This window comes from Ammodytes marinus (genome assembly GCF_949987685.1).
Source record: "Ammodytes marinus genome assembly, chromosome: 23".
Lineage (NCBI taxonomy): Eukaryota > Metazoa > Chordata > Actinopteri > Uranoscopiformes > Ammodytidae > Ammodytes > Ammodytes marinus.
Window position 1 is genome coordinate 10,533,017 of NC_137227.1, and position 15,727 is coordinate 10,548,743.

General features: G+C 38.9%; 1 protein-coding gene across 1 annotated transcript in view; it reads left to right on the forward strand.

The window, feature by feature from the left end:
- The window catches only part of ank2b (ankyrin 2b, neuronal), a gene marked incomplete at its 5' end in the record, with an annotated part of 83,262 nt that overhangs the window by 44,220 nt on the left and 23,315 nt on the right, over positions 1-15,727 (forward strand). The window contains 17 exon segments of the mRNA XM_080051719.1: positions 470-568; positions 726-824; positions 1,523-1,607; positions 3,611-3,806; positions 5,201-5,288; positions 5,757-5,860; positions 6,503-6,541; positions 8,015-8,239; positions 9,995-10,093; positions 11,310-11,464; positions 11,560-11,771; positions 12,035-12,239; positions 12,331-12,427; positions 12,552-12,780; positions 13,476-13,601; positions 13,710-13,832; positions 14,580-14,612. Of these exon segments, the coding sequence (XP_079907845.1) occupies positions 470-568; positions 726-824; positions 1,523-1,607; positions 3,611-3,806; positions 5,201-5,288; positions 5,757-5,860; positions 6,503-6,541; positions 8,015-8,239; positions 9,995-10,093; positions 11,310-11,464; positions 11,560-11,771; positions 12,035-12,239; positions 12,331-12,427; positions 12,552-12,780; positions 13,476-13,601; positions 13,710-13,832; positions 14,580-14,612 (2,214 nt within the window).

Consider the following 15,727-nt stretch of genomic DNA (forward strand, 5'->3'; position numbering starts at 1 on the left):
TCCATGAAAAAATATGAAAATAAATGTTCAGTTAAGTAGTGTAACAAGGTATTTTTAACCTTAAAACAAGATATTTACATGCTATAATGACATATTTATCTCCATAGTACTACAATTATTCAGTTTTAACAAGCAACTCTTCATAGTGTAACAAATCATTATATCTCTATCAGTATGTCGTGTTTTTTACACAATATGGACAAGTACCTAAAACATAACAAAACTTCTGTCATTAAAATGGGAAACTCTTCTAGTTATAACTTTATATCAACTTTCCCAACATTCTAGTTAGAAATTTCTATATATAGAAACAGCTCAGAAACTACTCTTGTTATAATGAGGCAACTTAGCATCAGAAATACAGCCAGGTTCATTTATTTTACACACGACAAACAATCTTTCATCAATCATTATTTAATGATTGATTTTTTTCTTTTCAACTTTACCTACTGTATTTTTTCCTTCCCAGAATGGATACACTCCCCTTCATCAGGCAGCCCAGCAAGGAAACACACACATCATTAACCTACTGCTGCAAAGTGGTGCCAAGCCCAATGCTATCACTGTGGTAAATGAGCAGACAGACAGACAGACACACACACACACACACACGCACACGCACGCACGCACGCACGCACGCACACACACACACACACACACACACACACACACACACACACACACACACACACACACAAACTAATTTTCTGTGCTTTCCTATCCAGAACGGTAACACTGCTCTGGGTATTGCTCGGAGGCTGGGCTACATCTCTGTGGTGGACACGCTGAGGGTTGTCACCGAGGAGATCATCACCACAACAACGGTTTGTCACACACACACACACACACACACATAACAACATTATTCAAGTGACATCCTATTAGATCCCCCTTATAAAGTGTAATTCAATTGTGTTATACTGTAGACAGCGCAAATCTGTGCTTCAATGGAAATGTGCTTTGGTGGAAAACAAAACTTAAGCAATATATTATTATGGCAAGAAATTAAGTTCTAAATGATTGCACTAATCAGACCACAGCAAGTGCTGTTACATAATGTGCTTTCATATATCAATGCTTCAATGGAGGAAATAGTGTTTCTGAAGGCTCCTGGTTCGGCCATTTTTGGTGGATTTATTGTCAATATTTTCTTTTGCTTTTCATATTTCCATATACAGTAGTACATTAAAAACTTAGGAATCCGACTAAGAAGTACTTCATTTAATATAACTTCATAATACAAACAATCCCAAAGAGTGTACACTTAAAGTATACTTCCCTTTTTCCTGATATGCTGTTTATAATATTTTGTCCACCCTCAAATGTATCAGTGAATGTTCAATTATCAATATTAGAAGCACTTCTTAGTATATAACTGTTTCAACAACAACGGAGGGAGGATTTATTTCCTGACTGCTGTTCACACTACATTATACCACATGGTGTTAGCTATTTTTACAAGGAAACTGCCCGCATGGTGTGAACTAAAGTTAACAGGATCCATTTCCTCCCATGCTGCCAGACGGTGACAGAGAAACACAAGCTGAACGTGCCAGAGACCATGACTGAAGTGCTGGATGTGTCAGATGAAGAGGGTGAGTCACGCTGTACAGTAGAGCCTCTCAACATGTACCCACAATGCAACCCTGAGTCTAGTGGAAGGAGACAGCACTGTGCTCTTTCTAAATATGTGTCCAACTGCACTGTAGATAGAAGAGACACCTAGGGAGTCTGCCATACGCTGCCTTCAATATGTACAAAACAATGATTTTATTTTAAGAATGTCTATGGGAAATTACAAGGTTATTTTCCTCAATGGAACACTTTAATTCCTGTTATTTTACATTTGACAAAATGGTCAATGTGTATTAGCCTTAGCCCTATTTCAATAAAGAGACTAGAGGTCTTGTTTGTCAATAGCAGATCTCAGTAGGTTTAGTGAGTGACTGTGCTGTTCACCCACAGCATTGAGAGCCATTGATGAGGATGTTATGTCAGACGACAACACGGACTCGGAAGGTATTCAGCACGGGGCTTGAGTGTGTGTGTGAAGAAGACTTGTTGTGCTGATTTTACCATGCAAGGAGTGGGACAGTGTGTTATTATGCATGGTGAAAGAGCATGTAGCAACAGTTTTTGACCATGGATACCAGTATTGCAGAAAAATAGGTTCAAGTTTAATTGAGCCAAAAAGATGATGGTCTTCTTATTAGAAATTCAGTTTGGCTCAAAGCATAAATGTAGATACATATTTACCTTATGTACATTTTAAAAAGGAATAGTCTTGGGAAATGTATTTACTTATTATTTTTTCTGAATTTGAGTTAAAAAAAAATCAGTCTTCGATCTTCTGTTCTGGAGGTTGTGTAATGTACAAACTAAATTTGGAGCAGTATACAATTTTACACATTCTGACTTTTCATAGTTGGAATAGTTGACACTAATAACGTAACAATGGCTCTGTTGTTGCCAGTATGTCATGACAGTGTGAGAGCATGCACAATACCTGGACACTGAAACTAACGCAGCTACAGAGCATGGAAACCTAATATCCTTAGCAAAATATCCCTAGTCAAAATCTTTATACCTTTTTAATTCAGCAGATATACAAAGCTACTGTGCAGTATGTTGTTAACAAAAGATTATTTGAAATTTAAATTTGGATTGTCATTTTTGTATTCTCTCAAAACATTTCAATGAAGCAATGTCTAACGACGACTACACTGTTGAGTCAAACTTGCAAAATGGATTTAATTTGCATTTGAGACGTAACATAAAGTACCGATACAGAATGTACATCCACCATACAATATATATCATCGTTTAACTTTAAGTACAATTCTTACATAGACATCCAAACTTTATTTACAATTTCTCAGGCAATAGTGATGCTAGCCAGTGCTGTGCAGTAGTGGAACTTTGTCACAATGGCACAGATAACACATGGCTAAAAAGAATGCTGCCATGTGAAATCCAAATCCAAAATCTAAATTTGGGAATAAAAGAGATTAGAGTAATCCTGTGGCATTATCTCAGGCGTGAGAAGCTAAAGGGTAAGTATGCTAATATCATATGCAGCCGCTAAGCTTGTATAGTCTGGAGGGTTTCCTCCGCAGAGAATTAAAACTGGCACAGTAGGCCTATGATACAGAGAGATTACAACCAGAGCCCCACTGGTAATTCAGACAGGCCAAATACAATACATTGACCCCTATTAACTCATTACAGATATATTAGTATAAGTCTCTTTGTCAGCCAATAAATTACAAGAAATGATGCGTGCATTGAAGTTGCACTATGCAGTTTCAGGGGAGGGGGATTTGTTTACATTTGCAGAGCCTGCTGTTAGTTTACAAAACATATTTATCTACATGGAATTCTTGGCATTGAATAATTCTATTCATTATAAATCAAAGCAAAATATATTTTGAGGCACCTGGAATCAAATGTTTGTAAAGAAAACTGTGGGTCCTGCTGCTGTTAACAACAACAGTGAAATAGTTACTTTAGCTTAGAAAGGTAGCTTTTAACTTCAGTGTTCCAGCGATCCAATTTTTTTTCCTGTGAGGAAGGTTTGTTTCACTTGTTCAACACACCCAAAGTTACATAGTGCAGTTTTTTTTTCATGGATTGACCCCCACCCATTCTCTCTGTTTATCCCAAGGCGATGACACGATGACAGGGGACGGAGGGGAGTATTTGAGGGCAGAGGACCTCCGGGAGCTTGGAGACGACTCCCTGCCCGGACAGTATCTGGATGGGATGAACTACCTCCGCTTCAGCCTGGAGGGAGGGCGCACTGACAGGTACGCCAAAGCTCCGCCGCCTCTTTATTTAGCTACTTAAAACAATTTGATTAGTGTTAGAGTGTGGCTTTTTTTTAAACTAACCGAAAAATCTGGAAGTGAAACCTTTTTTTCCCTAGTAAAAAAAAGTTTTTTGCATGTGTTGGAACTTGGAACCGACTCAAAGAAAATGTTTATGCCCATCTGCTTTAGGCACAAATATGGAGAACAATTGTCCCTCGTACTCAATTCATACGTTTAAATGTTCTTTCCATGCAGTGAATGGAACTGTTGTTATTCCCATTTTAAATTCATTTTAATCCTTCATCTTTTTGATAAAATCTGAAACCTAGTTATGATTCTATGGTGACCCCGCTGCTGTATATTGTGTGTGTTCATTCTAACTGTATCGTTAATCATCGTGTGTTTATCTGCATGCACTTATGACAACTTTCCTGTCCTGGACAAGAAACTCCACCACTAACCACCTGTATTTGAATATGTGTGTGTTTTGCCATCTCTCTTGCTCATACTTCATCGTCGGTCCCCCTCTTGTCATGCCTTCATAGTCGAATGCAAAGGTATGTGCAGACGGCGGCCACATATCTTGCCTTAGAAATCTCCAGCACTGATGAACTATCTGTGTAATTTTGTTTTAGGAATAAGTCAAATCGATCCTGGATTTTTTTTAGGATTTAAAGCTGCACTATGCAGTTTCACCCAACGGGGATTTGTTAACATTTATAGGGCCTGCAGTGAGTTTAATCAAGACAAAATTAATTTGAAGCACCTGTAACCAAACGTAAGTCTAGAATATGTTACAAAAAATGTGGGCCCTGTTGCTGTCAACAACCATAGCGAAACAGTAACTTTTCAGGTTCAGTGTTCCAGGTATCCAATTTTCCTGGGAGGAAAGTTTGTTTATTCAAAAATGAGAATATATTTTGGAACATTTTCAATTCTATGACACACCGAGTCACCTAGTCCAGCTTTAAATCATGATGTAGTTTTGTTAGTCATGCTAGACATCTGTTTCAGGATGCTTGGTAATCTGTCCATCACTTTGGCCATGCCATTGCCATGTCATGCCATTGTGGACAGGCATCCATGGTCCCCAGATAAATCCCCAGAGAAATCCCCAGATCCTTTTTTCCCCTATATAGCGACCTCATCAGATCAACCTCAGTGTCGCAGCATGTTAGCATGTTAGCATGCTTATGTTTAGTTTTGTTCATAGCATCACAGTGCCAAAGTACATACTTCAGTAGTTCACACCTGCTAGCGCACCTGTAGACTCTTTGACTTGAGATAGTAAAATGGAAGAGGTTTTTGTGACAATGGTAGTATTGATGCTGTTAATCTTGGGTGAGGTGGTTTTGCTTGAATAACAACTTTCTTCTTTTTCTGTGTCCTAGTTGCGACAGGTCCTTCACACCCACCCACCACAACTACTACTCCCCTAAACATGAAGGCATGATGGAAGACATGCTCAGCTGTACCCAGGTACAGTACACACTAAACATAGTGACGACCGTTGCTGTAATAATCATCTACTCACCTACTTTTTTACTTACTTAAGGACCACTTTCAAGTACTTGACTTGTAGTAATTATTTCAAATGTTTGTTATTTTCAACTTCTACTCCACAATTTACACTGAAGATGAAGTTTTGACATTAAAACATAAAATACAATGAACTGTTATAGAACAGTATATGAAGCCGTCTGGCGTCACCTTGACAACATTCAGGTAGCATATTGTTCGGATGTTAGCTTATATTATGCAAGCCGTTTTATATTTTTCATTTACTATTGCACTGTATAAAGATCCTTTCAATAGGGAAATTCAGGGATTTTATTTAACATCAAACTTCTTCAAATGTAGACAACTTACAAGAGACATATGGTGTGACTAAATTCAACAGTTGCTGCTTGGTATCTGTCTAATGAGAGCTTCTTTGTTTGGTTCCAGGTTTCGTCACTTACCAGGGAGAATGAGAGGGATTCGTACCGTCTGAGTTGGGGCACAGAGAACCTGGACAATGTGGCTTTATCCACCAGCCCCATTCACTCTGGGTAGGTGCTGTCAAACTGGGGGAAAATATTATCAACAAGGAAACAAAGCAATGTTACCATCTTACATATTGAACTAATAAGGTTTGTGTGCGCACAGGATGCAATGTTCAAACCATTTGATTAAATATGCATATATATATACTGAAACGTCTTGTACATTTATGAATATGCATTACAATCAACCCAATCTTGACAACGTCCTAATAGCTGAGCTGCTAATACGTTTTGAGTACATAATTACATGTCATTATAGCATTTTGTAATTGGTCAATTAACTTGCATTTAAAATCAGCGTTTAAACTATCTTGCAATTGATCTTATGTCCCTCGCTCTTGAAGTGCAATAGTCAAGTGCTCTCTTTCTCTTGACAGCTGTTACAGGAAATATATTGCACCTATTTTTATCAATTCACAATTTTATTTCCATTTTTGAATACAATGAAAACATAGGCTTCTTATCTTATCTTACATTGTAGCTTAAAATGTAATGTTACTGCTGTTTCTTCCAGAAAATAACTTGCCTCCTTTCTTTATTCTGACTTTACTATGGGTTCCTCTTCCTCTCTCATGAATCGTTGCCTGACTTTTCCTTCCTTTTCCTTCCTTTTCTTTTCTTTTCTTCCGATGCTGTTGTTGTTTTCAGCCATTGCTCTCCGTGCCCTGACCATGGAGACCACAGCAGGTGACCCTCTGCACCTTGGTTCAATAATCATTCTCCTCCTCATCTTCACCAAGCTCTTCCTCCCCTCACAGTGTGCTCTCCTGCTGGAGAGGTGTACGTGTGGAACTGTCCTCAACAGACATTGCCTCATAGTCTTTTCTCTGTTTGGGTTAACAATGTCATGTATGAAATCTTAATAATCTGGCCTAAATTGACCACATATTGACACAAGCATCTTGTGATACAGCAAAAAAAAAATTGTTGTTATCTGGGTTAAAAGAGGCGGTGAAGGTTGAGGATATGTTTGTTGATTTCATACAATGTCTTGTAAATAGTGCATTTCCACTAACACATACCCACCGATGTTTTATAAATAAGTATTATTATATAAAATGAGTCATTGTATAGATTTATATGCTGTCTGTCACTCCAAAAAGTTATTCATTTTCTTAATGCTGAGGTATGTTTTGGCAATGGAGGAAAGCTGTCAGCAGGACGAGGACAGCAGTCTTTGTCTTCTAACAGTTTATTGGTCGTGTTGAAATTCAATAACACATGTTTTTATGTCTCTGTGTGTTTAAAAAACTCACTGTGTTGTGTGCTTTAATGAAGCCAGGGCAAGTTTACAAAAGGCAATGATAGAATTGGGTATGGGATCAAATTGTTATCGTCACCCCATTGCACTCATACACCCCCTCATTGACATTTGTGATCCACGTGTATACAGTATTTGCCACTTTGCATGGGGAGTGAGGTACAAGAGTATGGAGCTATGAAGTCAAAAGTTTATTGCAACTTGACAAGATCACAAATATTTAGTGTTGAGATAAGAGACAACCAGTAAGAAAAACAAATCAGAATCAAATAATATTGCATAGAAACTCAAATTTGGCTCAGAGTGCACGTTACTTTTGAAATACAGGAAGATGAATTCATAAGCTATAGAATACTTGACAATTTCCCCAAAGGTTTTGCTGTTACAATCTTACTTGATCTGGTATGACCTGTAGCGTATTGTGGCTAATGAGTCAGCCTACTGACTGTATGACTGTTCAATGGCTGCAGTTGCAACATTACATTACAAGTTGCTGCGTGAAGACACTGTTTTCAAGTTTTCATCAGCTGAGTTTGAAACATCTACAGTTCCATGACAACTGGAAAGATTGTGTTATATACAGTACGGTCAGCAGCAGTGAGTGAATGGGCCATGAATGAGGATTGTTTTGTCAGCTGCTGTTTCCGAAATCAAAAATAAACTTCCAAGCTCAACACTCTAAATAAGCGGTTAAATCTTTCAAATCAAAAACACCGCCAAACTAGCAGGCAACTACTTATTCTCAACTTCTATAATTAGTATACTGTACTGCTTGTGTCAGCACTCTCAGATATACAATCTACCAAGTAACCTCTGGTGTCTATGTTCTCAACACTTTTTGCGATCAATAATAATGAATGTCTTTTAATTGGTCGAAAATGTTCTTGTTCCGCCTTTAGCTTCCTGGTCAGCTTCATGGTGGATGCTAGGGGCGGAGCCATGCGCGGTTGCCGGCACAACGGCCTACGCATTATCATCCCTCCCAGGAAATGCAGCGCGCCCACACGGGTGACCTGCCGCCTGGTGAAGAGGCACCGTCTGGCCACCATGCCCCCCATGGTGGAGGGAGACGGCCTGGCCAGCAGGCTCATCGAGGTGGGGCCCTCTGGAGCACAGTTCCTCGGGTAAGGCTACAGTGGTGGATGATGGGTTGCATAATGAATAATACCTACAAAGTTAGTAGATATAAAAGATTAAGACTAGGGAAGGGACATTTATAGTACTACTGTATTTTATAGAACTGCAACACCTTTTCACTTTTCAAACGTTTTAATGGATATTTCATGCCAATAACCCTTAAAATTGAATTGGGAAATGTTCCTTTAAAGGAGAAGTAAGCGATTTGGTCCTTTTAGCTAACTTCCTGTCATTGACTGCAATTGGCAGTCCCCTCCCTCATCCCTACGTCACCACCGCATGAACGCGCATCCGTCATCAGATAGTGGCGCGATGGAGAGCAGCGAGTCATCGTTCACAGACACAGAGACCCGCCTCTTTATAGTGCTCTGTCTCCTGACAAACGGGATATTCGAAATTTTAGCTGGCAATTACTGCAAAGCTGAATGACCGGGAGACCTGTGTTATGAACTGTGCATACTGTTTAAGTGATTGCTGTATGAATATAGAGAGATTGAACACACATTTAAATAAAAAAATATCACTTACTTCTCCTTTAATATCTGTGACAGAGAAAAATCATGACAAAAACTGGGAATAAGTCAGACCTACAGTGCACTACCTCTACTGTACATCAACGCTGTAGACGCTTACAATTTGCTGCCCTTTTTCTTTCAGATTATTTTAACCTCTACCTCTGCCTTACTAAACCTGTTTCCGTATCTGCTCTGGCTTCCTCCCAGCACCAGGGATATTTTAACCTTTGCTCTTCAGCATGCCCTGTTTCCTTTCATAACAGCTGCTGTCTAACTCTCTTTTGACCTTATTCCTAACCCTCAATGAAAAAGCCTTTCATATTATTAACTCCACATACAGTATATTGAACCATGCTTGGTTTGATATGAGGCCCCTCATTCTGCCCTCTAGTACGGATTTTTGAAATAGTTTGGTGCAAAAACATTCATGATACATTTATCAGTGTTCCAATATACAGTGTACTATAGCAGTTTTGGCCTTAAACCACCCATTATCCATGGGACTGTCGACATGACAGAAGTTCTCCCTTACCAAAAATAATGAAATACATTTTTCTTAGTTTTATGTTTATATCAAATGTTTGATTATTTGACTTAATGTGCTATATTTTTGTTATAGCAAATTTGAAAATGAAAAATGTCCTTAGAGACATTTATAGAAACTCAAAGTGTTAAAAAATAATTTAAATTGTATTATTATTGTAATTTAAATACATATTAAATAAGGTGCATTTTATTATATTTTAATTATTTATGTAGGTAAGTGAATTAATATATAGGCTACAACCAGAAAACATTAATATAGTCTTGTCATCTTGCCTGTTCAGCTGATTTCAGGTCCCTTTGACCTAATTGCAGCAATATTTCTTTTTCTCACAACAACATTTCACAAAACGTGTTGCTTATTCAGGCCACAGCTATGCCATTCCAGGCTCTGCCCTGTTTTACTTGATTGAGAATTTGTCACACCTTTCTGATGAAAAGTGCAATTATGAAATAAATGTTATCATACATTTTTTTTAAATAGCATGGCGAAATAAAAACTGATTTTCAAAAAGCATTTAAAAAACAACAACAGTAATAATGAAAGTAAAATATATATATTTTTTAATTGTAATTATTTGTTTAATAGCAGTCCCCAAGGTTTCCATTTTGCACCCAAACAAACCATTGTGTGTGCTCTTTCTTCCTCACTGCTGCGTATGGACGCTTGGTTCGATCTCACAGTAAACTCCACCTCCCCACTGCCCCTCCACCTCTTAATGAGGGAGAGAGTTTGGTTAGCAGAATCCTCCAGCTCGGTCCGCCGGGGACAAAATACCTTGGGTAGGGTGGACAAACAATCAACATTGTTTTACATATTAAACAATCCATGGATGCTAGTCTCAGAGTTTTCCTCGACATGCCCTTCCATTTGATGTTTTACTTCCCATATACTATTGTGTTGTCATGCTTGCAGTAGCATCCTGTTCCTCACTTCATCTGGTTCTTCATCTTATACTAGACGTCACAGTGCTGTGATATCATTTAGCTTTTTTGTTGCTGTTTTTCCTTTCTTTAATCTCTCTTTTCTGCCTAGCCTATTGTATTGTGTGTATGTTTTCATACTTCCTGTATTCTACATAAATGTGTGTTAGACAAACACTCATTTTTGTGTGAAATTTAAATTGTTGTGTGGCCTGTGAGCAACTAGAAAACTAGGATAAATTAGATATTTTGCATGGTGTGTTGTCCGCTGTTTGTTTCTTACTGGAATGTAAATGTTAGATTGACAAACAGACTGACTTTCCAAAACGGTGGTGTAACTTAGTGTAAATCAGAAATTGTGAATTCTGGAGAGTCTTGCATGCTAACCAAAGTGCAAAGCTGGCAAGTACTAGTTTTAAAACAACATATTTGGAAATGTACTGTTTAATGTAAAAAAATGGCAACAGTAGAAAATAATATTACCATGGACTGTCAGGCCAAATAACCATTTAAATACATACAGAAAATCATTACTTTAATAACTGTGTTCGTACCATGTTGGATTGTATTTGTAGCATGCTTCTTATAGAAATATGTGTGTAGCTAGCTTGTTGTGATGTATGCCCTTCAGGTAAGTATTAAAGTGACAGTTAAATACTACAATGTTAAAAAAATTGTCAATCTATGAGGACAGCTTTCTTTTCTTCTGTAACAACACTCAACTTAGTTGCTTTAGGTGTACTTAGTAAACAAACGCAAGCTATGCAGCCTCTGTCAAGCTGCAACTTGTGCGAAAAGGCAAGATTGTATTGGAGTCAGGCTTCTTTAACAAGTTGCTAATGCCTGTCCTAATTTTGATCAATGTCAATGGCAGTAACCAGACGATGATAACTTCCATATGTAGTTCTCAAGGGAATAGAAATAGACAAAAACAATGCAGAGAAAAGCACATGGTGATATTTTTGGAAAGACATAAAAAGTGTGGCCTTAACCAATAGTAATCCAAATATATAAGACTTATCTAGATCTATGACATGCTGTACTTACTTAAACAACCTGCCCTGTCTCTATCCAGTCCTGTGATTGTGGAGATCCCCCACTTTGCTGCTCTGCGGGGGAAAGAGAGGGAGCTGGTGATCCTGAGGAGTGAGACTGGAGAGAGCTGGAAGGAGCACCACTGTGAACACACCCAAGAAGAACTCAACCAGATACTCAACGGCATGGATGAGGGTCAGTCTCTCATGGTGTACTAGTAGACATTATACGTGTACATTTATCCTAACATTAATGTTGCTAACGTGTCGCTGTCTGCCCCCCTTCTCCAGAGCTGGACACACCAGAGGAGCTGGAAAAGAAGCGTATCTGTCGTATCATTACTAGAGATTTCCCACAATACTTTGCGGTGGTGTCGCGCGTCAAGCAAGACAGCAATCTGATTGGTCCTGAAGGAGGCATCCTGAGCAGCACTGTTGTGCCCCAAGTACAGGCAGTTTTTCCTGAGGGGGCCCTCACCAAGAGGATCAGGGTCGGACTACAGGTAATTGACTCAAGCCTACTCTGTAGTCAGCCTTTGATACTTTTACCTGTGTGTCACTTCCTGGAGTGTTAGTTTCAGATGTTTTTTTTTATATGCCATAGCTTTTAGTCAGCCATTTGACAACCCTTGTACAAAGTTCTCTCAAACCAACATTTGAGTCAGGAAACTGTGCTTGGTGCAATACCTTACACAGACAATAACCCTGTGTAGGATTTATTGACAATAAAAGGTAAAGTCATTGTATTCTCTGTATACTTTTTCAGGCCCAGCCAGTGAGTGTTGATGTAGCGAGGATGATCCTAGGGAACAAGGCCACCTTCAGCCCCATCGTAACCCTGGAACCCCGCAGGAGAAAGTTCCATAAACCCATCACCATGACCATACCTGTCCCCAAGACCAACTCCGACCCGGTCCTCAATGGCTTTGGAGGGGACACGCCCACCTTGCGACTGCTCTGTAGTATAACTGGTAAGAGAAAAAAAACACACACATTTTGAATTAACCAACTTGTACACAAAATGCTCAAATACTAATCTGTCGATGGTGTTTACATTTGAAGGTGGGACAACGCCTGCTCAATGGGAGGACATAACAGGAACCACTCCGTTAACATTTATCAATGACTGTGTCTCCTTCACCACCAATGTGTCTGCAAGGTATCACGAAAATGTTTTTGTTGTAGCATAACTAAATCTATTATTGTTAATGAGAGACTCCGATAAGAGAGCCAAAAAAGATTTGACATCACTGTCTCTTTCCCATACCCCTACCGCTTCCTAGATTTTGGCTTATTGACTGTCGGCAAGTCCAGGAATCTGTCAACTTCTCAACTCAGGTGTACCGAGAGATCATTTGCGTCCCTTACATGGCCAAGTTTGTCATCTTTGCCAAAACCCACGACCCCATCGAGGCCCGACTGCGCTGCTTCTGCATGACGGACGACAGGATCGACAAAACCCTGGAGCAGCAGGAGAACTTCACCGAGGTGGCCCGCAGCCGAGACGTAGAGGTGAGGGAGGAAGAAGGAATCTCTATATCCGGCTCTAGCAATCAACTGGAGAAGGCTGGGCTAAAATGGCTTAGTGAAGTTGTAGTGCAGTAATTGTTTCGATAATTTGTGGCTGTAGCGTACTTCACTTTAAAATCCTACCAGCTTCATTATGTACTAACTAAAAGCGTAAGATTGGGTTTTGGTATAACCGCGAAAAGACGTGAAATAATGTGGACAGGGTAATATTATAGCATGAAAAACCGTCACAAAAACCAGTGTGAGAAGCAAAAGTCTGAGATGCTTTTCAATGTGCGTAAACATATATTAGTTTTGTTTTATGATACGTTAGTGTAGGTTTGATATTTTGCAGAGGAAAAACTGTTCTGTAGAGTGGAGATGCACTTGAGCAAACTCTTGATTTCTGAGAAACGGGATATAAGGTGATGCAATTTACTTTTCCTATATATTTTTTTCACCAGGACATAAATCTGTGTCATCAGCATTTTGATATAAGTTGTCCTGTGTTTGTGGATGTTGTATCCTGTTTGAGGGGTGTCTACTGAGAAGAAAAATGGGCCCAGGGTGGAGCTCTGGGGGAGCACCAGATCAGAGGCATCTCATATCACTAATGACAGTCCCTCTTTTGTTTTTGTTGTACAGTTGAAAAGTTTTTTTTGAGCTGTGTGTACTCATCTTTCTGTTACACTTTGCAGGTCCTGGAAGGCAAACCTATATATGCAGACTGCTTCGGAAACCTTGTTCCGCTTACTAAAAGTGGCCAGCACCATCTTTTCAGCTTCTTTGCCTTTAAGGAGAACAGACTAGCACTCTTCATTAAAGTGAGCAGATAAAAAAGCACAGTGTTTCTAATAATAGTATAGTATGATTATATAATGCAAGAGCACCAATAGTTATATTACTAATGCTCAACTGTTTGACTGTTGCAGATCAGAGACAACACTCAGGAGCCATGTGGCCGTCTGTCTTTTATGAAAGAACCCAGAAACTACAGGTCACTCACCCAAAATGCAATATGCAACCTAAACATCACCCTTCCATCATACTGCAAGGTAAGGGCGATATAGTGTTGTTTGACTCAGGAGGATGAGGATGCTTTCTGTTGCATATTTTGTCAGTTCTTGTCATTAAAACCTGTTGCCAGCAGTAATTTAACATGACAAGCAATACAAATGATTATTCTTTAATTGTGAGAAGCTGGACCATACTGCAGTCCTGAGCCTATTTTCCTTGTATTGCTGTAATACATGCTAATCTCCCACATACCAATTACTAAACATTTCCAAAGCATTACCTCAATTATTTTCTCATTTGATAGTCCTGTATGCTTATTTCTCCTAAATGTTTGACATCCCAACAAGTATTCTGTTCTAATGCTGTTAGCAGCCCTCATTGTTGCTTTAAAGTGATGGTTGCTACTTTACTATGGAAATTGACTTTCTACCCAGTATGTACAGTATAAGGCAACATTTATAATGGTTGGGTTTATAATCAGATCAGAAGAAAACTAAATGTATTGGACGTCAGTCCCTGAAAGTAATACAATGTGATTGCTAGTCTGGCTAGCATAGTTTGTATGTGATGCTTTATGCCAAGAGACGAAAAAGATAAAAATATGATTAGACATGAAATATCTATGGCTAGCAGCTTGATGCACACTCTTGCTTTCCCCAAAATCACTGGTTGTCTTCATAACTATGGTTACCACACATTGCCTGTTGTCTTCGTTCTCCCTTTAATGTTGCTGTTGTTTCTATCTGTACATCTTTCTGCTTCATGCTGCTTCTTGCTCCCTAAAGGATTCCGATTCAGACCAAGAGCAAGAGGAAGAGGTAAAAGCAGCTACCGCTTCTCCCCCCCTCTTCTACTAACTAGCTCGGCTTAACTATCCTGTCCATTGTCATGTCATCAAGACAACACAAAGGACATTGTTGTATTTTAGATATACTGAGTGTGATTTTACAGTGGTATAGCTAACTTTTTATTTTGTGTTATTTGTGTTCCTTTCCTTTAATAACAGTTAATAATAGTAGTAGTACATTTAGAATATTTGGCGCATACAGTGGATAAAAAAATAATAAGTATGAACCATTTTTCTTGTTTGTTTGTTTTTTCAGACCAGCAGGACACTAGAGAAATGTAAGACAATTTTACTTCTTAACTTTCTGGATATCTTGTACTAAAAAACTTGCAATTTTTTGATATTACTGCATGTCTGCATATCTGTATTAGGCCTTCTTGTATGGCAATAACACATATAGTGAGTGGGTAATTAGCCTAATATAGTTTAACAAAATGTGTAGAGATTAGAGAAATAACCAGACTGTCACTGACACTGCCAGTTTAGCCCCTATCTTAATTGTAGACCATATACTGTACATCTTATCAAAGCCTTTTAAGCTTCATGTTTTTTTGTCTTGTCAAACAAACAAAACCACCTTACCTGCACCTCCCCATGTCAATGTTATGTTTAACTTATGAGGCTTAACTACACTTTTTATTTTCCTTTTTTCTGATTTCACACCTGCCTCATCTCTCTTCTTATTAACTTAAAATCTTCAAAAGAGATCGGACATATGTAGAAAGAGTTAGACACTCCCATCTACGTATGTACATGAAAATTAAGCTCATTCATATGTGGTGATGTTTATGTGACAATGGCCTCTAAAGTTTGCCCCAGCCATCAGCTAGAAGTAGGGTTGATGCAGCCACAGAGATGTTTTTCCTCCGGCTATTATTTTATGCTTGCGCCTGTTTGGTCAAGTTGTGGCTCCAAATAAAAGTGGGTTTAAAGCCCCAACTGCAGGTATGCCGCACACTTGGTGCAATGCAATTTGGCTAATTATTTTGGCATAAAATCATAGAGATATCACCTCTGGTCAACCAAATTCCAAACCTAAGGTGTTCACACCCGCTTGTGCTCCTAGTTCCTGAAACTGGGTGCTGG